This window comes from Arachis hypogaea, chromosome 15, assembly GCF_003086295.3.
Source record: "Arachis hypogaea cultivar Tifrunner chromosome 15, arahy.Tifrunner.gnm2.J5K5, whole genome shotgun sequence".
Classification (NCBI taxonomy): domain Eukaryota; kingdom Viridiplantae; phylum Streptophyta; class Magnoliopsida; order Fabales; family Fabaceae; genus Arachis; species Arachis hypogaea.
This window is the reverse complement of record NC_092050.1, coordinates 74991644-75019289: the sequence shown is the minus strand read 5'-3', so window position 1 is coordinate 75019289 and position 27646 is coordinate 74991644. Positions and strand designations below refer to the sequence as shown.

At 41.8% G+C, this 27646-nt stretch overlaps 1 protein-coding gene across 1 annotated transcript; it reads left to right on the top strand.

Moving 5' to 3' along the window:
* The first annotated feature begins 19121 nt into the window (after positions 1-19121).
* On the top strand, positions 19122-21622 carry LOC112748432 (uncharacterized). The gene is made up of 2 exons (XM_025796670.3): positions 19122-19445; positions 19635-21622. The coding sequence occupies exons 1-2, from the start codon at positions 19373-19375 to the stop codon at positions 20288-20290; spliced, it is 729 nt and encodes a 242-aa protein (XP_025652455.1). The 5' UTR covers positions 19122-19372; the 3' UTR covers positions 20291-21622.
* Positions 21623-27646: the final 6024 nt, after the last annotated feature.

Genomic DNA, 27646 nt, shown 5'->3' with positions numbered 1-27646 from the left:
ATAATAATATGCTAATGGCATGAGTTATTCTAATCATAATAAAATTATTTTCAATGCACGAATTATTCGATTATTTTGTACTTGTTCATACCTTGTCCCAATAATAAAGGTCCAGGATCCAAGCAAAGAGGCCCAACCCAAAGGGTTGGCCTTCATCCAGTACCAGCCTTCATCCCAAGAAGTCGGTACTAAACACGACCTGCTCCAAAGAAGTCGGACACGAGGGTTAGCTGGCAGATAACACTCATTCGAATGAGTAACTGCCCCTAGAAACTCTCTAACCACTTCATAGAGCCATATCTTAACCTCCCTAAGATATGGGAACGGTTATCCACCTAAAAAGGTGGCACTACTTCAGCGGTGGTTATTGGTTCACCACTATAAATACACTGACACCATTCAGGTATCTCTAGGTCCCAATATTCTCTAACCTGCTTACACTCTTGCTAACTTAGGCATCGGAGTGTCTTCGCAGGTACCACCCCCCATTCTTTCACACGCACAAGTCGGACGGAGGAGCACCGAGTAGCAAATCCACTCGAAAGCCACCTCCTTCATACGTTTGGGCCAACCAACGCCATCCAGCCCATTAATATCCGGTTACCCACCGTAACATTGGCGCCGTTGCCGGGGACCCGAGAGATCAACCAGTAATGGCGGATAGATCCCCTGAAGAGGGTCATGTGGAGACGGATTCTGAGCAAGAGAATCTGAACACTGGAAACAATGAGGCAGACCAGACCCTTCACCAGGAAGCCAATGATCAACACAGGGAAGGCACCTCCGGAATAAAAAATCCGAAGGTAAATTCCTCAGAGGGGCGCGAATCAGAAAAAGAAGGACCATCCCACGCAATTGAGCTCATGGGATTAGTCCACAGTCGCCTCGAGCAGCTAGAACAGGAACGGGAACGACAAAAGGAAACCGAAAAGAACCTAAAAGAGGAAATGGAGCGACAAAAAGAGTTAGAAAGAAAACTCTTAAAGTTAGAATCCTCCCTCAAAGGTCAGAACTCCCACGACGGTAGAGAAGATTCGCCCTTAGGGGAGAAAGATCCTTTTAGCGAGGACATAATGAGGGCAAAAGTTCCGAGAAACTTTAGAAGCCCCGATATGGACCTCTACGACGGAACCACTGATCCAAAGCATCATCTGAGCAACTTTAAAAGTCGGATGTATCTGGCTGACGCTTCTGACGCTACGAGATGCAAAGCCTTTCCGACGACTTTGTCAAAAGCAACAATGAAGTGGTTCGACAGTCTCCCCCCGAGATCTATCACCAGCTTCGAAGACCTCTCAAGGAAGTTCTTGATGAGGTTCTCCATCCAGAAAGACAAAGTAAAACATGCACCAAGTCTCCTGGGAATAAAACAGGAGGTCGGGGAGTCCTTACGGGCCTATATGGAAAGGTTCAACAAAGCATGTTTGGAGATTCAAGACCTGCCTACCGAGGCAGTCATCATGAGGTTTGTCAATGGTCTTAGAGAAGGTCCCTTCTCACAGTCCATATCAAAAAGACACCCCGCCTCTTTAAGTGATGTACAGGAAAGAGCTGAAAAGTACATCAACATGGAAGAAAATGCTAGGCTAAGAGACCCGAGTTAGCGACCTGGTCACCCTCCCTCAACGAAAGAGAGGGAGAGGGAAGCTAAGAAGAAGGAAGAACTCGGCCTTGATAGGCCAAGAAAATATCACTCTTATACTCCACTGAAAGTTCCTGTAGTGGATGTATACAGAGAAATTTGCAATACCGAAAGGCTGCCCCCTCCCAGGCCCATTAAAAATAAAAGAGGGGGAGCCGCGGTGATTACTGTGAGTACCATAAGATATATGGGCACTCCACAAACGACTGTTACGACCTTAAAAATGTGATAGAAAAGCTGGCCAGAGAAGGTCGGCTTGACAGATATCTCATAGAAAGGTCGGACAATCATGGAAAAAGAAAGCGAGATGACGTGGATAGAAGAGACCCACCACCACAAACTCCGGAGAGACATATCCATATGATCTCAGGAGGGTTTGCGGGAGGGGGACTCACAAAATCTTCTCGTAAAAGACATCTCAAGAGAGTTTACCAGGTCGGAGAGGGGTCATCCGACCTTCCAACCATTTCATTCACAAAGGAAGATGGGCGAGGAATAATCCCTGGGCACGACGACCCAGTAGTAATTACCATGATCCTGGCAAATGCCCATCTCCACAGAACACTAGTAGACCAAGGAAGCTCAGCGAACATCCTCTTTAAGCCCGCTTTCGACAAACTAGGGTTAGATGAGAAAGAGTTAAGAGCCTACCCCGACACCTTGTACGGATTAGGCGACGCGCCAATAAAGCCACTAGGATTTTTGCCCCTCCACACCACCTTTGGAAAGGGGGAAAAATCAAAGACTCTGAGTATAGACTTCATAGTCATCGACGTGGGGTCGGCCTATAATGCTTTAATCGACAGAGCTACCCTTAATCGACTCGGAGCGGTGGTATCGACACCCCACCTCTGCATGAAATTCCCGACCTCAGCGGGGATAGCAACGGTGAGGGGAGATCAGAAGTTGGCAAGGAAATGCTACAATGAAAGCCTAAACCTGAGAGGAAAAGGCAAAGAAGTTCACACAATAGAGCTCGGTGGAGCAAGGATTAAAGAAGAGCTACGACCACGACCCGGAGGAAAAACCGAGGAGATTCAGGTCGGAGAAGAGGAAGGAAAAAACACTCACATAGGAACCAACCTGGGGGAAACCCTAAGACAAGAGTTGACTAAGCTCCTAAGAGATAATTCCGATCTCTTCGCCTGGAAGGCCTCCGACATGCCTGGGATAGATCCCGAGCTCATGTCCCACAAGCTCTCGGTCTACTCGGGATCTCGACCTGTACAACAAAGAAGACGCAAGCTCGGCCCAGAGCGAGCTCTAATAGTAGAGGAGCAAGTACAAGCGCTCCTAGAAGCCGGTTTCATCAGAGAAGTCAAGTATCCAACATGGCTAGCCAATGTAGTGCTAGTCAAAAAACAAAATGGCAAATGGAGAATGTGCGTCGACTATACCGACTTAAATAAGGCATGTCCCAAGGACCCTTATCCACTACCAAGCATTGACGCCCTAGTAGACTCTAGCTCGGGGTATCAATACTTGTCGTTCATGGACGCCTACTCGGGGTATAACCAAATCCCGATGTATGAACTAGACCAGGAAAAAACATCATTCATCACGCCCAGAGCTAACTTTTGCTACGTGATCATGCCATTTGGATTGAAAAATGCAGGGGCCACATATTAGATGCTGATGAATAAGGTGTTTGCCCCTCACCTAGGGAGCTTAATGGAAGTGTACGTCGACGATATGCTGGGAAAGACCAAGAAAATAGTCGACCTCTTGTCTGACCTTTCACAAGTCTTTGACACCATAAGGTTGCACGGGATGAGACTAAATCCTGCAAAGTGCGCCTTCGCGGTGGAGGCAGAAAAATTTCTAGGATTCATGCTAACACAAAGAGGAATCGAAGCCAATCCCGACAAGTGTAGAGCTATCCTGGAAATGAAAAACCCGACTTGTTTGAGAGAGGTCCAACAGCTGAATGGCCGGCTAGCAGCTCTCTCCAGATTTTTGGCAGGATCAGCACTAAGATCCCTTCCACTGTTCTCCCTGCTGAGAAAGGGACACCAGTTTGAATGGACTCCTGAATGTGAGGAGGCGTTCCAGGAGTTCAAAAAGTTTTTGAGCCAGCCTCCTATTTTGACCCGACCTATGGCTGGAGAAGACCTTGTACTATACTTATCTGTAGCAGACAAGGCCATCTCATCCGCCCTGATAAGAGAAGACAAGGCCGGTCAGCACCCAGTATACTTCATCAGTAAAGTTCTGCAAGGCCCTGAGCTAAGGTACCATAAACTAGAGAAGTTTGCCTACTCCTTAGTAGTAGCCTCAAGAAGGCTACGGCCTTACTTTCAAGCTCACACAATAAGAGTCCGCACGAACCAACCCATGAAGCAAATCCTCCAAAAGACGGATGTTGCAGGAAGAATGGTTCAATGGGCAATAGAGCTCTCCGAGTTCGACTTGAAGTACGAAACTCGGACGACGATTAAAGCCCAGTGCCTCGCCGACTTCATTGCAGAATATGTAGGAGATCAAAGAGGATAAACCAACTACATGGGAACTCTATGTAGATGGATCCTCCAACAAAACAGGAAGCGGCGCAGGCATAATATTGGTAGACGAAAGGGGAACCCAGATAGAGGTTTCCCTCAAGTTTGAATTCCCAGCTTCCAATAATCAGGCAGAATATGAAGCCTTGATTGCAGGATTGAAGCTGGCAGAAGAAGTCGGTGCTACGAAGGTGATGATATACAGTGACTCTCAAGTGGTGACCTCCCAAATAAGTGGAGAGTATCAGGCAAAAGACCCAAATATGAAGAGATACTTGGAAAAAACTCTGGAACACCTTGGGAGCTTTGCAGAAACCAAGGTCACGCACATAACTCGGGACCTAAATAGCAGAGCAGACGCCCTATCCAAGTTAGCAAGTACCAAGCCAGAAGGAAATAACAGAAGCCTGATCCAAGAAACTCTCTAGGAACCCTCAGTGGTAAAAATAGAAGACAAACAAGAAGTCTTCGAAATGGTCGGATTGAACCTCGGATGGATGAACCCCTTAGTCGAATTTCTGAAATTCGACATCCTCCCCAAAGAGGAAAAAGAGGCAAAGAAAATTCGAAGGGAAGCCCAACACTATACCTTGGTGAAAAATATTCTCTATAGAAGGGGGATATCAACACCATTGTTAAAGTGTGTACCGACCTCAAGAACCACTGAGGTATTAGAGGAGGTACATAGTGGAATCTGCGGGAACCATCTCGGAGCAAGGTCATTAGCCAGAAAGGTGATCCGAGCTGGATTCTACTGGCCAACCTTGCAGAAAGATGCCACAGACTTTGTGAAAAAGTGCCAACCATGTCAAATGCATGCAAATTTCCACGTGGCCCCCCCAGAGGAGCTCATTAGTATCACCTCTCCATGGCCCTTTGCAAAATGGAGAATGGATTTGTTAGGTCCTTTTCCCCAGGCGCCAGGACAAGTCAAGTACCTAATAGTGGGAATAGATTATTTCACAAAGTGGATAGAAGCAGAACCACTGGCCACCATCATTGCACAAAGAAGTCGGAGGTTCCTCTACAAAAATATAATCACAAGGTATGGGATACCTTATTCCATTACCACAGATAACGGAACCCAGTTCACCGACTCCACCTTTAGAAGCCTAGTAGCCAGTATGAACATCAAACACCAGTTCACCTCAGTGGAACACCCACAAGCCAATGGGCAAGCCGAGGCAGCCAACAAAGTCATACTAGCAGGGCTGAAGAAAAGATTACAAGATGCAAAAGGAGCTTGGGCAGAAGAGCTCCCACAAGTACTATGGGCTTACAGAACAACCCCCCAATCCGCCACTGGAGAAACACCCTTCCGACTAGTTTATGGCGTAGAGGCCATGATCCCAATAGAGGTTAATGAGCAAAGTCCAATAGTGATTTTCCACGACGAGATCGGAAATATACAGGGGCACAAAGAAGAGCTCGACTTGCTCCCCGAAGCCCGAGAAGAAGCACAGATAAGAGAAGCAGCGTTGAAGCAAAGGATGACTACCAGATACAACAAAAAAGTCATTCGAAGGAGTTTCACCCCAGACGACTTGGTCTTAATCAGAAACGACATTGGAGTCAACAAATCTGGGGAAGGAAAGCTCGCTGCAAATTGGAAAGGACCATACAAGATCAACGAGGTCTTAGGAAAAGGCTATTATAGGGTAACCGACTTTGACGGCAACGAGTTACCAAGATCATGGCATGCTTGTAATATGAAAAGGTACTACAGCTAAAAAGCGAACCCTACTCCCTGATGTACTCTTTTCCCAACTTCATGATTTTTTCCCAAAATTAAAGGATTTTTTCTGGAGAAGGGTTTTTAACGAGGCATCATAGTAGGGGCTAAGGGAAAATAAATTATCAAAAGCCCTTAGTAGCAATAAGGTACCTCCTCAATTAATAAAGATCTCTTTCATTTTAAATATCTCTTTTAAATTCCCTTTTTATTCTCTTTCTACGAAACGCGCCGATTTAAGCTCGACAAAACGTGAAAATCCCATGAACCGACCTAGATGGTCGTCAGGATAAAACGACGATGTACAAGTCGGCGTAAAGAGGCTATAGAAGTCGATCATGATAAACTCGGGAGCAGTCCGACTCATAAGTCGGAAAGCGAAGCCGAGTAAAATTAAAATGAATCGCAAAAGTAGCCTAAGTCACGAAAAACTCAATGAAACTGTTCATACCCTGGCCCAATAATAAAGGTCCAGGATCCAAGCAAAGAGGCCCAACCCAAAGGGTTGGCCTTCATCCAGTACCAGCCTTCATCCCAAGAAGTCGGTACTAAACACGACCTGCTCCAAAGAAGTCGGACACGAGGGTTAGCTGGCAGATAACACTCATTCGAATGAGTAACTGCCCCTAGAAACTCTCTAACCACTTCATAGAGCCATATCTTAACCTCCCTAAGATATGGGAACGGTTATCCACCTAAAAAGGTGGCACTACTTCAGCAGTGGTTATTGGTTCACCACTATAAATACACTGACACCATTCAGGTATCTCTAGGTCCCAATATTCTTTAACCTGCTCACACTCTTGCTAACTTAGGCATCGGAGTATCTTCGCAGGTACCACCCCCCATTAACACGCACAAGTCGGACGGAGGAGCACCGAGTAGCAAATCCACTCGAAAGCCACCTCCTTCATACGTTTGGGCCAACCAACGCCATCCAGCCCATTAATCTCCGGTTACCCACCGTAACATTGGCGCCGTTGCCGGGGACCCGAGAGATCAACCAGTAATGGCGGATAGATCCCCTGAAGAGGGTCATGTGGAGACGGATTCTGAGCAAGAGAATCTGAACACTGGAAACAATGAGGCAGACCAGACCCTTCACCAGGAAGCCAATGATCAACACAGGGAAGGTACCTCCGGAATCAAAAACCCGAAGGTAAATTCCTCAGAGGGGCGCGAATCAGAAAAAGAAGGACCATCCACGCAATTGAGCTCATGGGATTAGTCCACAGTCGCCTCGAGCAGCTAGAACAGGAACGGGAACGACAAAAGGAAACCGAAAAGAACCTAAAAGAGGAAATGGAGCGACGAAAAGAGTTAGAAAGAAAACTCTTAAAGTTAGAATCCTCCCTCAAAGGTCAGAACTCCCACGACGGTAGAGAAGATTCGCCCTTAGGGGAGAAAGATCCTTTTAGTGAGGACATAATGAGGGCAAAAGTTTCGAGAAACTTTAGAAGCCCCGATATGGACCTCTACGACGGAACCACTGATCCAAAGCATCATCTGAGCAACTTTAAAAGTCGAATGTATCTGGCTGACGCTTCTGACGCTACGAGATGCAAAGCCTTTCCGACGACTTTGTCAAAAGCAGCAATGAAGTGGTTCGACAGTCTCCCCCCGAGATCTGTCACCAGCTTCGAAGACCTCTCAAGGAAGTTCTTGATGAGGTTCTCCAAGACAAAGTAAAACATGCACCAAGTCTCCTGGGAATAAAACAGGAGGTCGGGGAGTCCTTACGGGCCTATATGGAAAGGTTCAACAAAGCATGTTTGGAGATTCAAGACCTGCCTACCGAGGCAGTCATCATGGGGCTAGTCAATGGTCTTAGAGAAGGTCCCTTCTCACAGTCCATATCAAAAAGACACCCCGCCTCTTTAAGTGATGTACAGGAAAGAGCTGAAAAGTACATCAACATGGAAGAAAATGCTAGGCTAAGAGACCCGAGTTGGCGACCTGGTCACCCTCCCTCAACGAAAGAGAGGGAGAGGGAAGCTAAGAAGAAGGAAGAACTCGGCCTCGATAGGCTAAGAAAATATCACTCTTATACTCCACTGAAAGTTCCTGTAGTGGATGTATACAGAGAAATTTGCAATACCGAAAGGCTGCCCCCTCCCAGGCCCATTAAAAATAAAAGAGGGGGGAGCCGCGGTGATTACTGTGAGTACCATAAGATATATGGGCACTCCACAAATGACTGTTACAACCTTAAAAATGTGATAGAAAAGCTGGCCAGAGAAGGTCGGCTTGACAGATATCTTATAGAAAGGTCGGACAATCATGGAAAAAGAAAGCGAGATGACGTGGATAGAAGAGACCCACCACCACAAACTCCGGAGAGACATATCCATATGATCTCAGGAGGGTTTGCGGGAGGGGGACTCACAAAATCTTCTCATAAAAGACATCTCAAGAGAGTTTACCAGGTCGGAGAGGGGTCATCCGACCTTCCAACCATTTCATTCACAAAGGAAGATGGGCGAGGAATAATCCCTGGGCACGACGACCCAGTAGTAATTACCATGATCCTGGCAAATGCCCATCTCCACAGAACACTAGTAGACCAAGGAAGCTCAGCGGACATCCTCTTTAAGCCCGCTTTCGACAAACTAGGGTTAGATGAGAAAGAGTTAAGAGCCTACCCCGACACCTTGTACGGATTAGGCGACGCGCCAATAAAGCCACTAGGATTTTTGCCCCTCCACACCACCTTTGGAAAGGGGGAAAAATCAAAGACTCTGAGTATAGACTTCATAGTCATCGACGTGGGGTCGGCCTATAATGCTTTAATCGGCAGAGCTACCCTTAATCGACTCGGAGTGGTGGTATCGACACTCCACCTCTGCATGAAATTTCCGACCTCAGCGGGGATAGCAACGGTGAGGGGAGATCAGAAGTTGGCAAGAAAATGCTACAATGAAAGCCTAAACCTGAGAGGAAAAGGCAAAGAAGTTCACACAATAGAGCTCGGTGGAGCAAGGATTAAAGAAGAGCTGCGACCACGACTCGGAGGAAAAACCGAGGAGATTCAGGTCGGAGAAGAGGAAGGAAAAAACACTCACATAGGAACCAACCTGGGGGAAACCCTAAGACAAGAGTTGACTAAGCTCCTAAGAGATAATTCCGATCTCTTCGCCTGGAAGGCCTCCGACATGCCTGGGAAAGATCCCGAGCTCATGTCCCACAAGCTCTCGGTCTACTCGGGATCTCGACCTGTACAACAAAGAAGACGCAAGCTCGGTCCAGAGCGAGCTCTAATAGTAGAGGAGCAAGTACAAGCGCTCCTAGAAGCCGGTTTCATCAGAGAAGTCAAGTATCCAACATGGCTAGCCAATGTAGTGCTAGTCAAAAAACAAAACGGCAAATGGAGAATGTGCGTCGACTATACCGACTTAAATAAGGCATGTCCCAAGGACCCTTATCCACTACCAAGCATTGACGCCCTAGTAGACTCTAGCTCGGGGTATCAATACTTGTCGTTCATGGACGCCTACTCGGGGTATAACCAAATCCCGATGTATGAACCAGACCAGGAAAAAACATCATTCATCACGCCTAGAGCTAACTTTTGCTACGTGGTCATGCCATTTGGATCGAAAAATGCAGGGGCCACATATCAGAGGCTGATGAATAAGGTGTTTGCCCCTCACCTAGGGAGCTTAATGGAAGTGTACGTCGACGATATGCTGGTAAAGACCAAGAAAGAAGTCGACCTCTTGTCTGACCTTTCACAAGTCTTTGACACCATAAGGTTGCACGGGATGAGACTAAATCCTGCAAAGTGCGCCTTCGCAGTGGAGGCAGGAAAATTTCTAGGATTCATGCAAACACAAAGAGGAATCGAAGCCAATCCCGACAAGTGTAGAGCTATCCTGGAAATGAAAAGCCCGACTTGTTTGAGAGAGGTTCAACAGCTGAATGGCCGGCTAGCAGCTCTCTCCAAATTTTTGGCAGGATCAGCACTAAGATCCCTTCCACTGTTCTCCCTGCTGAGAAAGGGACACCAGTTTGAATGGACTCCTGAATGTGAGGAGGCGTTCCAGGAGTTCAAAAAATTTTTGAGCCAGCCTCCTATTTTGACCCGACCTATGGCTGGAGAAGACCTTGTACTATACTTATCTGTAGCAGACAAGGTCATCTCATCCGCCCTGATAAGAGAAGACAAGGCCGGTCAGCACCCAGTATACTTCATCAGTAAAGTTCTGCAAGGCCCTGAGCTAAGGTACCATAAACTAGAGAAGTTTGCCTACTCCTTAGTAGTAGCCTCACGAAGGCTACGACCTTACTTTCAAGCTCACACAATAAGAGTCCGCACGAACCAACCCATGAAGCAAATCCTCCAAAAGACGGATGTTGCAGGAAGAATGGTTCAATGGGCAATAGAGCTCTCCGAGTTCGACTTGAAGTACGAAACTCGGACGACGATTAAAGCCCAGTGCCTCGCCGACTTCATTGCAGAATATGCAGGAGATCAAGAGGATAAACCAACTACATGGGAACTCTATGTAGATGGATCCTCCAACAAAACAGGAAGCGGCGCAGGCATAATATTGGTAGACGAAAGGGGAACCCAGATAGAGGTTTCCCTCAAGTTTGAATTCCCAGCTTCAAATAATCAGGAAGAATATGAAGCCTTGATTGCAGGATTGAAGCTGGCAGAAGAAGTCGGTGCTACGAAGGTGATGATATACAGTGACTCTCAAGTGGTGACCTCCCAAATAAGTGGAGAGTATCAGGCAAAAGACCCAAATATGAAGAGATACTTGGAAAAAACTCTGGAACACCTTGGGCGCTTTGCAGAAACCAAGGTCACGCACATAACTCGGGACCTAAATAGCAGAGCAGACGCCCTATCCAAGTTAGCAAGTACCAAGCCAGGAGGAAATAACAGAAGCCTGATCCAAGAAACTCTCCAGGAACCCTCAGTGGTAAAAATAGAAGACAAACAAGAAGTCTTCGAAGTGGTCGGATTGAACCTCGGATGGATGAACCCCTTAGTCTAATTTCTGAAATTCGGCATCCTCCCCAAAGAGGAAAAAGAGGCAAAGAAAATTCGAAGGGAAGCCCAACACTATACCTTGGTGAAAAATATTCTCTATAGAAGGGGGATATCAACACCATTGTTAAAGTGTGTACCGACCTCAAGAACCACCGAGGTATTAGAGGAGGTACATAGTGGAATCTGCGGGAACCATCTCGGAGCAAGGTCATTACCCAGAAAGGTGATCCGAGCTGGATTCTACTGGCCAACCTTGCAAAAAGATGCCACAGACTTTGTGAAAAGGTGCCAACCATGTCAAATGCATGCAAATTTCCACGTGGCCCCCCAGAGGAGCTCATTAGTATCACCTCTCCATGGCCCTTTGCAAAATGGGGAATGGATTTGTTAGGTCCTTTTCCCCAGGCGCCAGGACAAGTCAAGTACCTAATAGTGGGAATAGATTATTTCACAAAGTGGATAGAAGCAGAACCACTGGCCACCATCACTGCACAAAGAAGTCGGAGGTTCCTCTACAAAAATATAATCACAAGGTATGGGATACCTTATTCCATTACCACAGATAACGGAACCCAGTTCACCGACTCCACCTTTAGAAGCCTAGTAGCCAGTATGAACATCAAACACCAGTTCACCTCAGTGGAACACCCACAAGCCAATGGGCAAGCCGAGGCAGCCAATAAAGTCATACTAGCAAGACTGAAGAAAAGATTACAAGATGCAAAAGGAGCTTGGGCAGAAGAGCTCTCACAAGTACTATGGGCTTACAGAACAACCCCCCAATCCGCCACTGGAGAAACACCCTTCCGACTAGTTTATGGTGTAGAGGCCATGATCCCAATAGAGGTTAATGAGCAAAGTCCAAGAGTGATTTTCCACGACGAGATCGGAAATATACAGGGGCACAAAGAAGAGCTTGACTTGCTCCCCGAAGCCCGAGAAGAAGCACAGATAAGAGAAGCAGCGTTGAAGCAAAGGATGACTACCAGATACAACAAAAAAGTCATTCGAAGGAGTTTCACCCCAGACGACTTGGTCTTAATCAGAAACGACATTGGAGTCAACAAATCTGGGGAAGGAAAGCTCGCTGAAAATTGGAAAGGACCATACAAGATCAACGAGGTCTTAGGAAAAGGCTATTATAGGGTAACCAACTTTGACGGCAACGAGTTACCAAGATAATGGCATGCTTTTAATATGAAAAGGTACTACAGCTAAAAAGCGAACCCTACTCCCTGATGTACTCTTTTCCTAACTTCATGATTTTTTCCCAAAATTAAAGGGTTTTTTCTGGAGAAGGGTTTTTAACGAGGCATCATAGTAGGGGCTAAGGGAAAATAAATTATCAAAAGCCCTTAGTAGCAATAAGGTACCTCCTCAATTAATAAAGATCTCTTTCATTTTAAATATCTCTTTTAAATTCCCTTTTTATTCTCTTTCTACGAAACGCGCCGATTTAAGCTCGACAAAACGTGAAAATCCCATGAACCGACCTAGATGGTCGTCAGGATAAAACGACGAGGTACAAGTCGGCGTAAAGATGCTATAGAAGTCGATCATGATAAACTCGGGAGCAGTCCGACTCATAAGTCGGAAAGCGAAGCCGAGTAAAATTAAAATGAATCGCAAAAGTAGCCTAAGTCACGAAAAACTCAATGAAACAAAATTGAGTACTAGGAATAACAAAAAGAGATAGGAAAAACTAAGAAAAAGTTATAAGACTGCCTTGAAGATCAAAAAAGATTCAGAAAAGCAGGCAAGCCCCAAAGAAAAGGTTTTTTCCAGAAAAGATCAAAAAGTCAAAAGAACCACGAATAGGAAAGCATGCGCGCATAAGGTAACTCAAAACCCTTATCCAAAAAAGGGCATTTATTTAAACGCTAAATTAAACCCTTATTAAAAAGGGTATCGAAAATTTGTTTTGTTTACGGCCCTAAAAGGCCAAAAAAATTGTTGCAAACATCAACAAATAAATATAAAAGAGTTTAAAAAGAGGGGCCCACAGGCCGGGCCCCAATAGCCAAAATCACTTCTTAGCAAGAGGAATAGAAGGAGCACCACCAGCAGAGTCGGAAGGAACGCCAGAAGCAAGGGCTGGAGAGGAAGTCGGAGGAGCAGTAGAAGAACCCGGAGCGTCCTTAGAGCGAGGAGGGGACTCTATGATCCTCTGCCCCGGAGTCTTCAAATCGGACTCGGACTCCACCACGGGGACAGGAGGATCCACGATGGCACCATCAATAACAATCTTATCAGGGTCCAAAGGAGAAAGGTCCAAGTCAGGAGCAATGACTCCGACCTGCTCCTTAAAAACCCTCCAAGCCTCATCAGCACCATCTGCAATAGAGTCCTCTAACTCGGTATAGGCCTTCCGGGCATTCAGCAAGTCATTCTTTACAGACACAAGATCATCAAATAAAATGTTGTAGCTGGCTTGCGCTGCCTTCCTCAAATCCACCTCCATGTTGCATTGGGCTTGCAACTTCCTCCCACTCTCCCGGAGATTATCCCTCTCCTCCCTCAGCTTGGCGACTTCCTCCTTCAACTTCCCCTCATGCTTCTGATATATGAGAAGCCTTCCTTCCAGCTCTTCGACCCTCGAGGTCATCCCTAAAGAGCTGAGAGGGGGCCTTCTCGAGAATATCCAAGAGTTTGCCACAAACCCCCGCCGCCTTCAGGCTCTCCTCAACCAGAGTGGTAAGGTGGCGCCGAACAGAAACATCATCCATGTTTATGCAAACGTTGGGATAGATGTTCTTTCGGACGAATGCAAGAGCATCCGCCTTCGCCTCACCAGAAGAGCCAGCCTCTAAGGTCTTGCGCTTTTTATTATCTGGTTCAGAAGAAGGTCGAGCAGGGGGGGTGGCTGAGAGAAAGTTGAAGAAGAAATTACAATGGGCTGAGAGGGAGTCCCAACATTCCGAGGAGGAGGAGGAGGAGAGATAACTGCCCTGGCGCCACCAGTTCTGGCGCGAGACCTTGCTTTAGCCTCCTGGACCCTTTGGTAAGATTCCTGAGCGTTTGCCTTTACCATCTCTGAAAAAAGCAACAAATGATAGATTAGACAAGTCGGATAAGACAAGTCGGAAATCTAGCAAACAAATAAAAGCTACCTAGCTGTGCCTGGACAAAGGTCGAAGACCCCTGGAGAAACTTTTTTGTGTCCAAGTATGGGGCCCTCCCCCACACTTCTCGGAGGAACCCCACAATGGCTGCTTCTACCTCATTTAGGTCAAGCAGACCATATTTCTCGCAGGGGGAGGCCTCCAGCCAATATAAAGGAAATCGGGGAGAAGAATCATCATCCAGGAAAAAGGGGTGGTGACCCTCTACAGCTTGCACTTTGAAAAAGTAGTTCTTGAAGTCGTGAAAGGATTCGTCAAAAAGGGTGAAGATTCTCCGACCTTGTATAGCTCGGAACGACACCCACTGTTGTTTATTTTTTAGCCCACTGAAGGGTTTTGTCATATGAAAAAGATGGAAAAAAATCTTTAAAGAAGTCGGGAACTCTAAAGCCTGGCTAATGAATTGATAAATTTTCAAAAAACCCCAAGAGTTGGGGTGAAGCTGGGTGGGAGCGACTCGACAGTGACGCAAAACAGATATCTCAAAATTTGAAAAAGGAAGAAAAACACCCAAACGGGTGATCATGCACTCATACTTAAAAAAAAATGAGGGGCCGCCTCATTGACTCTTCCAAAACAAACCCGGTCTTCAGGACCCGGGACTACCAATTCATATTTTGGTTCGTCATCCTCAGAAGTACAAATTCTGTGATGAGTGCGAAGGTTGGTAATGAATTCAGAATCGACTGAGGGCTCCTCCCCTAAGACCGTGACATCAACCCAGTGAGAGAGAGCATCTACAGAAGCCATTTCTTTTTATAAAAAGGGGGTAACAAAACCTACAAGGGGAAAAGAAAAATCACCAACACGGTCTCTAAAGGGAGGAGGATGCGAAACTAAAGTCTGCAAATCAAATTTATCTACAAGGGCATATTAAAGAACTAACCTTTATCCGAAAATAAGGGTTGGAAGCAAAAGCCTTCGAAAACGCAAGAATGCAGCACGAACGAATGCAAGGGAAATTTGAAAGATCGCAGAAACGAAACAACGAAAGAGAGGGAAAGTATTTATAAGAACGTTAGGGGCATAATGGTAAAATTGGGGCAATCATTAATGAAGATGCACCGTTACCAAGGCCATTAAATCCCTACGCACACCCCTAACGGACACGACGCTTGATTAGACGTAACTGTCAGAACCAAAAGGTCACGAAAAATCACGTCGGTTTTTAAACCATCACGTCGGTCCTCTTACAAATCGGCTACGACCCCAAGCTGAATACTTGAACCCAAATCCTAAAAAGAAATTGGGCTCGAGTAGGGGCACTGTTCATACCCTGGCCCAATAATAAAGGTCCAGGATCCAAGCAAAGAGGCCCAACCCAAAGGGTTGGCCTTCATCCAGTACCAGCCTTCATCCCAAGAAGTCGGTACTAAACACGACCTGCTCCAAAGAAGTCGGACACGAGGGTTAGCTGGCAGATAATACTCATTCGAATGAGTAACTGCCCCTAGAAACTCTCTAACCACTTCATAGAGCCATATCTTAACCTCCCTAAGATATGGGAACGGTTATCCACCTAAAAAGGTGGCACTACTTCAGCGGTGGTTATTGGTTCACCACTATAAATACACTGACACCATTTAGGTATCTCTAGGTCCCAATATTCTCTAACCTGCTCACACTCTTGCTAACTTAGGCATCAGAGTGTCTTCGCAGGTACCACCCCCCATTCTTTCACACGCACAAGTCGGACGGAGGAGCACCGAGTAGCAAATCTACTCGAAAGCCACCTCCTTCATACGTTTGGGCCAACCAACGCCATCCAGCCCATTAATCTCCGGTTACCCACTGTAACAGAAACAAAATTGAGTACTAGGAATAACAAAAAGAGATAAGAAAAACTAAGAAAAAGTTATAAGGCTGCCTTGAAGATCAAAAAAGATTCAGAAAAGCAGGCAAGCCCCAAAAAGAAAAGGTTTTTTCCAGAAAAGATCAAAAAGTCAAAAGAACCACGAATAGGAAAGCATGCGCGCATAAGGTAACTCAAAACCCTTATCCAAAAAAGAGCATTTATTTAAACGCTAAATTAAACCCTTATTAAAAAGGGTATCGAAAATTTGTTTTGTTTACGGCCCTAAAAGGCCAAAAAATTGTTGCAAACATCAACAAATAAATATAAAAGAGTTTAAAAAGAGGGGCCCACAGGCCGGGCCCAATAGCCAAAATCACTTCTTAGCAAGAGGAATAGAAGGAGCACCACCAGCAGAGTCGGAAGGAACGCCAGGAGCAAGGGCTGGAGAGGAAGTCGGAGGAGCAGTAGAAGAACCCGGAGCGTCCTTAGAGCGAGGAGGGGACTCTATGATCCTCTGCCCCCGAGTCTTCAAATCGGACTCGGACTCCACCATGGGGACAGGAGGATCCACGATGGCACCATCAATAACAATCTTATCAGGGTCCAAAGGAGAAAGGTCCAAGTCAGGAGCAATGACTCCGACCTGCTCCTTAAAAACCCTCCAAGCCTCATCAGCACCATCTGCAATAGAGTCCTCTAACTCGGTATAGGCCTTCCGGGCATTCAGCAAGTCATTCTTTACAGACACAAGATCATCAAATAAACTGTTGTAGCTGGCTTGCGCTGCCTTCCTCAAATCCACCTCCATGTTGCATTGGGCTTGCAACTTCCTCCCACTCTCCCGGAGATTATCTCTCTCCTCCCTCAGCTTGGCGACTTCCTCCTTCAGCTTCCCCTCATGCTCCTGATATATGAGAAGCCTTCCTTCCAGCTCTTCGACCCTCGAGGTCATACCTAAAGAGCTGAGAGGGGCCTTCTCGAAAATATCCAAGAGTTTGCCACAAACCCCCGCCGCCTTCAGGCTCTCCTCAACCAGAGTGGTAAGGTGGCGCCGAACAGAAACATCATCCATGTTTATGCGAACGTTGGGATAGATGTTCTTTCGGACGAATGCAAGAGCATCCGCCTTCGCCTCACCAGAAGAGCCAGACTCTAAGGTCTTGCGCTTCTTATTATCTGGTTCAGAAGAAGGTCGAGCAGGGGGTGGCTGAGAGAAAGTTGAAGAAGAAATTACAATGGGCTGAGAGGGAGTCCCAACATTCCGAGGAGGAGGAGGAGGAGAGATAACTGCCCTGGCGCCACCAGTCCTGGCGCGAGACCTTGCTTTAGCCTCCTGGACCCTTTGGTAAGATTCCTGAGCGTTTGCCTTTACCATCTCTGAAAAAAGCAACAAATGATAGATTAGACAAGTCGGATAAGACAAGTCGGAAATCTAGCAAACAAATAAAAGCTACCTAGCTGTGCCTGGACAAAGGTCGGAGACCCCTGGAGAAACTTTTTTGTGTCCAAGTATGGGGCCCTCCCCCACACTTCTCGGAGGAACTCCACAATGGCTGCTTCTACCTCATTTAGGTCATCCAGACCATATTTCTCGCAGGGGGAGGCCTCCAGCCAATATAAAGGAAATCGGGGAGAAGAATCATCATCCAGAAAAAAGGGGTGGTGACCCTCTACAACTTGCACTTTGAAAAAGTAGTTCTTGAAGTCGTGAAAGGATTCGTCAAAAAGGGTGAAGATTCTCCGACCTTGTATGGCTCGGAACGACACCCACTGTTGTTTATTGTTTAGCCCACTGAAGGGTTTTGTCATATGAAAAAGATGGAAAAAAATCTTTAAAGAAGTCGGGAACTCTAAAGCCTGGCTAATGAATTGATAAATTTTCAAAAAACCTCAAGAGTTGGGGTGAAGCTGGGTGGGAGCGACTCGACAGTGACGCAAAACAGATATCTCAAAATTTGAAAAAGGAAGAAAAACACCCAAACAGGTGATCATGCACTCATACATAAAGAAAAAATGAGGGGCCGCCTCATTGACTCTTCCAAAACAAACCCGGTCTTCAGGACCCGGGACTACCAATTCATATTTTGGTTCGTCATCCTCAGAAGTACAAATTCTATGATGAGTGCGAAGGTTGGTAATGAATTCAGAATCGACTGAGGGCTCCTCCCCTAAGACCGTGACATCAACCCAGTGAGAGAGAGCATCTACAGAAGCAATTTCTTTTTATAAAAAAGGGGGTAACAAAACCTACAAGGGGAAAAAGAAAAATCACCAACACGGTCTCTAAAGGGAGGAGGATGCGAAACTAAAGTCTGCAAATCAAATTTATCTACAAGGGCATATTAAAGAACTAACCTTTACCCGGAAATAAGGGTTGGAAGCAAAAGCCTTCGAAAACGCAAGAATGCAACACGAACGAATGCAAGGGAAATTTGAAAGATCGCAGAAACGAAACAACGAAAGAGAGGGAAAGTATTTATAAGAACGTTAGGGGAATAATAGTAAAATTGGGGCAATCATTAATGAAGATGCACCGTTACCAAGGCCATTAAATCCCTATGCACACCCCTAACGGACACGACGCTTGATTAGACGTAACTGTCAGAATCAGAAGGTCACGAAAAATCACGTCGGTTTTTAAATCATCACGTCGGTCCTCTTACAAATCGGCTACGACCCCGAGCTGAATACTCGAACCCAAATCCTAAAAAGAAATTGGGTTCGAGTAGGGGCACTGTTCATACCCTGGCCCAATAATAAAGGTCCAGGATCCAAGCAAAGAAGCCTAACCCAAAGGGTTGGCCTTCATCCAGTACCAGCCTTACTCCCAAGAAGTCGGTACTAAACACGACCTGCTCCAAAGAAGTCGGACACGAGGGTTAGCTGGCAGATAACACTCATTCGAATGAGTAACTGCCCCTAGAAACTCTCTAACCATTTCATAGAGCCATATCTTAACCTCCCTAAGATATGGGAACGGTTATCCACCTAAAAAGGTGGCACTACTTCAGCGGTGGTTATTGGTTCACCACTATAAATACACTGACACCATTCAGGTATCTCTAGGTCCCAATATTCTCTAACCTGCTCACACTCTTGCTAACTTAGGCATCGGAGTGTCTTCGCAGGTACCACTCCCCATTCTTTCACACGCACAAGTCGGACGGAGGAGAGCACCGAGTAACAAATCCACTCGAAAGCCACCTCCTTCATACGTTTGGGCCAACCAACGCCATCCAACCCATTAATCTCCGGTTACCCACCGTAACACCTCTATTCCTCCAACGGCTAGCTTATTCCAACCGTTAAGATTTGTTGACCGTTTAAATTCCCAGACTCAAATTTAAATTCTCCTTTGGAAAATATATACGTTACAAATTATATCCCAGTCCAGAATTTCTCAAATCTTCCTCCTCCTTCTTCTTCGTCACTATCATTCTGTTCCTGCTCAATTCGTGGCCATGCCTTCTAACAACAAGTCCTTGCCATCAGTGGCATCAAATTCAAACCCTAGCCCAGCCCTAGAAGAAGTTCAGAAATCAGCAACCCTATGAGGAAGAGTTTTTACCGGAAACCCATTCTCTATGCCCTCCCTAGTCGCAAACCCTACTAGTTCTAGATCCGTTTTCCCCAACACTCCCGCCAACAGTCCTTCAGGTTCCTTTCCTTTTTCCTTTCCCTCTTTTAATTTTTTTCCCCTCCTATTTACTTATTACTGGTTGTTTGAAATGTGCTTAGATTTATGTTCAAAAGATTTTTAGCTTTCTCAAAAGTCAAAATAGTTTAGGGTTTCCGATTCACTACTTAATTTTCAATTTGTGGTTTTGGACTTTTGGTATCCTGTAGATTTTCAGGTAAGGAACAGTGTTGCGGGCAGAGAAAAGGGGGGGGGGGGGTCTTTGCGGTACGTTGATGACAAAGAAAATGGGAAAGATCAGACATTGAAGCCCGGGAAGGTTCGATCACCAGCTGCTTGCTTGAAGGGCTCAAAGAATTTCATATCTCCGACCATCTCTGCTTCCTGCAAGATTATTGAATCTCCGAGGAAAAAAGTGCTGATTGAGAGGAATGGGCCAGTTCCAGATTCTGTTCCATCTGCAGAGGCCAAAAACAACGTTCGCAAGGTAACTTTTGCAGAACCCTTGGAATGTGGTGGCTTGCAATCAGACCACCTTGATCTAGAAGAGAGAAAACCTGATTCTATATTTGATGGGGTTCCAGATTTTGAGGAATCACTTAGTAGCCGCTCTAGTTTGACATCTGAGGAAGATTTGAGTGATGAAAGTGAAACTGTCCATGATATCAGTGTTCCTTTGGTTCCAAATAATGACACTGATTTGTCATTTGAGGCTGAACATGATCTGAATGTTCCTTTGGTTCTAGAGGATGATAAAATTGAGACAGAACCTTCATTTGAAACTATCAAGCTTAGTCCTACCCCACCTCCAGCTTCGTCTACAGCAACCATCTTAGCTCCTCTTGATGCCACCTTACGATCCTAAAACAAACTATCTCTTCCCTAGACCGCAGTCTCTTCATTACAAACCTAGACCAAGGACGGAACTTTGCAGTGAGAGTATCATCATATCTGGTAGCTTCTCTGAGGATTCTCAGTCCGAAGAAGCTTCACAGAAAGAAGCAGAGGAGGTCTCTTCGGATGAGGCAGTTATGGAGGAAGGAAAGCCAAAGTTCTGATGAACCAAGTCCTGCAGAGGGAACCATTGAAGCCAACCCTAAGCGCCGCTTCTCTATGAAATAATTGGCTTTGGTCTGATTATTCTCCTCTCATTTGCTGTTCTCTCCATCTCAGTCATCAATTCTCCGGTGGTTCATCATACATGTATGAGGCTTATGAAGCGTCTCAACTTTCAGATTTTGCAAGGGCCAACTTTGATCAATTCACCCAGTTTGCAAAAAGCAAAATTCGATTGTTTTAGCTCAGAGTGGAATCCAAAGTTAGAGGACTACAAATTCATAGTTTGGCCCAGTTGCAATCCTACAACTTGACCATTGTGCCGGATGTTGTGGTTAATCAGTACCAAGTTGTTAGGGTTTAGGCTCAAAAGTTGAAAAAATTCATGCTGCAATCACCAGGAATGAAAGGAGATCTGAAACAACTGACATAACTCCACGTATCAATGCTATATTTGCTGCTCTGTGGAGGTGCACCTATTTACTCTTTGTATCTTTCAACTTTTCAAGGAAAGGTAAAATCGGAAGCAAAAGGACCAGATCTGTGGAGCAACCTTTGATTGGTAAGGAGTTGCATGCCAACAACTTCATTGCAAACTCTGAACAAAAAGCAAATTTCTCCAGAGAAGTCATCTCTCAGGAATGGACCCACAGAAATGGACGTGCTTGAACTTGAAGAGCATATTGCCCTTCAGAAATGAGCAGCTTTCAGCAGGGTTTCATCCCAAACCAGTCGGATGAGAAGATCATAGCGCAAGAAGCACTGTAGGAGAGAATCTTGGGCCTCTTCGGACTATTCCATGGGTTCGACATCATCCTATGTACGAGAAAATTCCAAGCAAGCAGGTATATGTATTTTATTTCCCTTTATTTTATTGTCACATGTATCTTTCATTCACTGTAAATTTGTTTCTTATAACTCTAGAAACACTATTCATGGATCGGATCCGATTCGCATATCTGCGGTATTTATCCGAATTCGATATGAAAATTGCAGTGGATATAGATCCGATCCGCAAAGCTTTCGGATCAGATCAGATCGGATATCTGCATACTAATCGAATCGAATTGCGAATTTTGTGTTGGCATCCGCATATTCGCGTATCCGCAAAAATAAAAAAATAATAAGTAATTATTCTTTTTATATTTTATTTCAACTAATAATTATCATATATATGTTGGTATTATTCTAATTTATTATTTAATAAAAAAATATGTTTAATATTATTTTTAAGAGTAAACATAAAAAAATTTTGATCCGATCCGCGTTCACCCTAAAAAACCTTAAACCTTAAAACTGCGAATATTGCAAAATTTTGATCCGATCCGCGTTCACCCTAAAAACCCTAAGAAACCATAAAAAAAAACCTAAAAAATCCCTAAAAAACCATAAAAAAAAACCATACAAAAATCCTAAAAACCCTAAAAAACCCTAAAAAATTCTAAAAAAACTAGAAAACCCAAAAAAGGTAAATTCCCAAAAAATCATAAAAATACTAGAAAACCATAAAAAATTCTAAAAAACCATAAAAATTCTAGAAAGCCATAAAAACTAAAACCATAAAACTCGAGAAAACTTTAAAAACTCTAGAATACCCTAAAAAACCCTAAAAAATCCTAAAAACCCTAAAAAACCATAAAAATCCAAGAAAACCATAAAACACGAGAAAACTTTAACAAAATCTTAAAAACCTATAAACCCTAAAAGAATGCTAAAAACCCGAGAAAAACCTAAAAGCCCTAAGAAATACTAGAAAACTCTTAAAAACTCTAGACAAAAAAATCCTATAAAATCCTAAAAAACCTTAAAAATCCAAGAAAACCCTTAAAATCCTAGAAAACGGATAAATACAAGAAAACCATAAAAACCCGAGAAAACCATAAAAACGAGAAACCCTAAAAAATCCTAAAAACCCTAGAAAAAGTGCTAAAAAATCGTAGATAACCCTAAGAAACCCTAGAAAAAACCTAAAATCCCTAGAAAACCCTAAAAAACCCTAAAAATCCTAGAAAACTCTAAAAAGATCTTGAAAACAAAAAAAATCCTAGTAAATCCTAAAAAACCCTAAAAACCCTAGAAAATCCTAAAAATTATAGAAAACCATAAAATACCCTAAAATCCTAGAAAAGCCCTAAAAAATCGTAGATGGAGAAAACCCTAGAAAAAACCTAAAAACTCTAGAAAATAAAAAAAAATCCTAGAAAACCCGAGAAAAAGAAAACCATAAAAACTCTAAAAAACCCTAGAAAACCCTAAAAATCCTAGAAAACCCTAAAAAACCCAAGAAAACCATAAAAATATGAGAAAACCATAAAAACTCTAGAAAATCCTAGAAAAAGCCCTAGAAAATCGTAGATGGAGAAACCCTAAAAAACCCTAAAAATCCTAGAAAACTCTAAAAAGATCTTGAAAACAAAAAAAATCTTAGTAAATCCTAAAAATTCCTAAAAATCCTAGAAAACCCTAAAAATTCTAGAAAACCCTAAAATACCCTAAAATACCATAAAAACCCTAGAAAATCCTAGAAAACTCGAAAAAATTCTAGAAAACCATAAAAAACCTAGAAAACCATAGAAGACCCTAAAAAAACTCTCAAAATCCCTAAATAATTCTAAAAAACCATAAAAACCCTAGAAATTTCTAAAAAACCCTGAAAACTCTAGAAAATCTTAAAAAACTTTAAAAAATCCAAAAATAGAAGAAAATCCTAAAACTCTAAAAACCCTAGAAAAAGCCCTAAAAAAATCTAAAATATCCTAAAAAATCCTAAAAAAATCCCCGAAAATCGTAGAAAATCCTAAATCTCTAGAAAACCCTAAAAAATTCTAGAAAACTCTAAAAAAATTCTAGAAAAAAAATCCTATTATATCCCATAAAAAACCATAAAAAACCATAAAATACCATAAAAATCCTACAAATCCCAAAAAACCCTTAAAAAAATCTAGAAAAGCCTAAAAAACTTTAGAAAATCCAAAAAAATCCTAGAAAATTCTAGAGAATCCTAGAAAACCATAAAAAACCATAAAAAAATCATAAAAAACCCCACAAAATCCTAAAAAACCATAAAAATCATAGAAAATTTTAAAAACTCTAAACCCTAAACCCTAAATCATAGAAAATTTTAAAAACTCTAAAAATTCCTAGACGGTCCTTAAAAAACCCTAAAAACTCTAAAAATTCCTAAAAAAACCCAAAAAACCTCAAAAAAATCCTAGAAACTCCGAGAAAACACTAAAAAGCCTAGAAAATTCTAAAAATAATAAAAAAACCCTAAATAATCCTAAAAACCCTAAAAATCCTAGAAAAATTAAAAAAATCCTAAACAAGCGTAAAAAACCCTAAAAACTCTAGAAATTTCTAAAAAACCCTGAAAAATGCTAAAGAATAAAAAAAAAGCTAGAAAACAAAAAGAAATCCTAAAAAATCTTAGAAAACCTAAAAAATTCTAAAAAATCCTAGAAAACCATAAAAAACCCTAGAAATCATAAAAATCCAAGAAAACTTTAAAAAACTAGAAAACCCTAAAAAATCTTGAAAAACTCTAGAAAATCCAAAAAAAGCCTAGAAAATTTAAAAGAATCCTAGAAAACCCTAGAAATCTATAAAAAAACTTAGAAAACCCTAGAAAACCCTAAAAAAACCCTAAAAATCCTAGTAAATGCTAAAAAAATCCTAAAAACACTAAAAACTCTTGAATACCCTAAAAAACCCTAAAAATCCTAAAAACCTTAAAAAACCCTAAAAAATCCTAAGAAACCCTAGAAAACTCTAAAAACCTCTAGAAAACCCTAAAAAGCTAAAAACCATAGAAAACTCTAAAAAAATTCTAGAAAACTAGAAATTCTAGAAAACCCAAAAAAATTCTAGTAAATCCTAAAACACCATAGAAACCCTAGAAAACCATAAAAACTCTAAAAAATTCTAAAAATCCTAAAAAGCCCTAATAAACCCTAAAAACCCTAGAAAATTCTAAAAAACTCTAGAAAACCCAAACATCATAGTTAATCCTAAACCCTAAACCCTAAACCGTATAAAACCCTAAAAACTCTAGAAAACCCTAGAAAATGTTAAAAAAATCCTAAAAATCCTAGAAAAGCCCTAATAAACCCTAAAAACCCTAGAAAATTCTAAAAAACTCTAGAAAACCCAAAAACATCATAGTTAATCCTAAACCCTAAACCCTAAACCGTATAAAACCCTAAAAACTCTAGAAAACTCTAGAAAATCCTAAAAAAATCCTAAAAATCCTAGAATGCCCTAAAACCCTAGAAAACTAAAGAAAACCCTAAAAACCCTAAAAAACCGTAAAAAACTCTAGAAAACCTAAAAAAATCCTAGTAACCCTAAAAAACCGTAGAAAATCATAAAAAACCATAAAAAAACCCTAAAACCCTAAAAATTCCTAAAAACCCTAGAAAACCCTAAAAAACTCTAAAAAATTCTAGAAAATAAAAAATCTTAAAAAACCCTTTAAAGCCCTAGAAAATTCTAAAAACCCTGAAAAACTAGAAAACACTAAAAAACTCTATAAAATCCAAAAAAATTCTAGACCCCAGAAAACCCTAAAAAACTCTAGAAAAACCCTAGAAAACCTTAAAAACCCTAAAAAATTCTAGAAAACTCTAAAAAATCTAGAAAACGCAAAAAATTCCTAGTAAACCCTAAAAACCCAAAAAACTCTAGAATACTCGAGAAAACCCTAAAAATCTTAAAAACTCTAAAAAATTCTAGAAACCTCTAAAAAATTCTACAAAACCCAAACAATCCTAGAAAATCTTAAAAAATTCTAGAAAATCCTAAAAATCCCTAAAAACCCTAGAAAGCCTTAAAAAATCCTAAAAATCCTAGAAAGTCCTAAAAACTCTAAAAAATTCTAAAAAGTCCTAAAAAAACTCTAGAAAATCCAAAAAAGTCCTAGTAAATCCTAAAAAATCCTAGAAATCTTAAAAACTCTAAAAAAACACTAAAAAACTCTAAAAAGCCCTAAAAAAACTCTAGAAAATAAAAAAAGTCCTAGTAAATGCTAAAAAATCCTTAAAACCCTAAAATACCGTAGAAAACTCTAGAAAACCCGAGAAAACCATAAAACCCGAGAAACCTTTAAAAAACTCTAGAAAATCATAAAAAACCCTAAAAAATTTTAAAAACACTGTAAAAGCCCATATTACCATGATGAGATATCTTCCACCTAACACTTTTGTTAATTTATTGTTCTTAAGTTGGACATCCATAAATTTCGATGCATCTCCTTGGTTGTATTTTTCAAGAAAAACACCTCAACTTCCTTATTGTGATGTTGCTTGTAGTAAAGTTTTACCAGAAGTCGAATGACTAAGAAAGTTGTTGTTCCGCTTGAAGGTGGTTCAATTCTATTATTCCAAAAGGCATGACCTTTTTCACCTTATATGGCCTGTCCCATCTTGATCTCAATTTGCTCGGCCTCAACCAATGTCTTAAATCATAGAGCAACACTCCATCACTAACCGAGAAATTTTTTCTCCGGATGTTAAGATAATAAAATATCTTGGCTTTGTCTTTGTAAAAAGTCTAGTATTCTTATAAGCTTCTAGCCTCACGCATGCCAATTCCTTTACATTGAAGCTTTCTCTCAATAATGACAACCCTAGACAACCGTAAAAAACCTAAAAATTCTAGAAATTCCTAAAAAATCTTGAAAATAGAAAACCCAAAAAATGCTAGAAAATAAAAAAATCCTAGAAACCCCTAGAAAATTCTAATAAGCCTAAAAAAACCTTAAAAATCCTAAAAAGCCCCAAAAAAATCTTAAAAACCCTAAAAAATCCTATAGAATCCTAAAAAACCCTAAAAATCCTAGAAAATCCTAAAAACCTTAAAAATCGTAGAAAACTCTATGAAACCCAAAAAATTCTAGTAAATCCTAAAAACCCTAAAGAACCCTAAAAAACTCTAAAAAACTCTAGAAAACCCAAAAAAATCCTAAAGAATCCTTAAAAACTCAAGAAAACCCTAGAAAACCATAAAGATCCGAGAAAACTTTAAAAAACTCTAGAAAATCCTAAAAATCCTAGAAAGCCCTAAAACCTTTGAAAACCCAAAAAAACCCTAAAAACCCAAGAAAACCGTAAAAAATCTTTAAAAACTCTAGAAAACCCAAAAAAACACTACCCTAGAAAACCCAAAAAATCATAGAAAACCCTAAAAAACTCCAAAAACTAAAACCCTGAAAAACTCTAGAAAAGCATAGAAAATCTAGAAAACCATAAAAAATCCTAAAAATCCTAAAAAACAATAAAAACCCTAGAAAACCCTAAAAAATCCTGGAAAACCCTAGAAATCTCTAAAAAATTTAGAAAACCCTAGAATAGCCTAGAAAATCTTAAAAAATCCTAAAAACCCTAAAAAACAATAAAAACCCTAGAAAACCCTAAAAAATTCCTGAAAAACCCTAGAAATCTCTAAAAACCCTAGAAAAGCCTAAAAAATCCTAAAAATCCCTAAAATCCTAAAAAATTCGAGAAAACTTTAAAAAACAGAAAACCCAAGAAAATCCTAGTAAATGCTAAAAAAGTCCTAAAAAGCCATAAAAAACCCCTAGAAAACCATAAAAACCCGAGAAAACTTTAAAAAACTCTTTAATACCCTAGAAAATCCTAAAAAAATCCTAAGAAACTCTAGAAAACTCTAAAAAAATTCTAGTAAATCCTAAGACACCCTAGAAATCCTAGAAAATCATAAAAGCCCTAAAAAAATTCTAAAAATCCTTGAAAGCTCTAAAAAATTCTAAAAATCCTTGAAAGCTCTAAAAAATCCTAAAAACCCTAGAAAACCCTAAAAAAACTCTAGAAAATCTAAAAAAATCATAGTTAATCCTTTCACCCTAAACCCTTAAACTGTATAAAACCCTAAAAACAGAGAAAATCCTAGAAAGCCCTAAAACTCTAGAAAACTAAAAGAAAACCCTATTCCTAAAAAACCCTAAAAACCTTGAAAAATTCGAGAAAATCCTAAAAAATTCTAGAAAACCCAAAAAAATTCTAGTGAAAAAAACCCTAGAAAGCCATAAAAAATCGTAGAAAACCCTAAAAAACCCTAGAAAACCCTAAAAACCCTAGAAAACCCTAAACCTTAAAAAACCCTAAAAAATTCTAGAAAACTCTAAACCCTAAATCCTAGAAAACTCTAA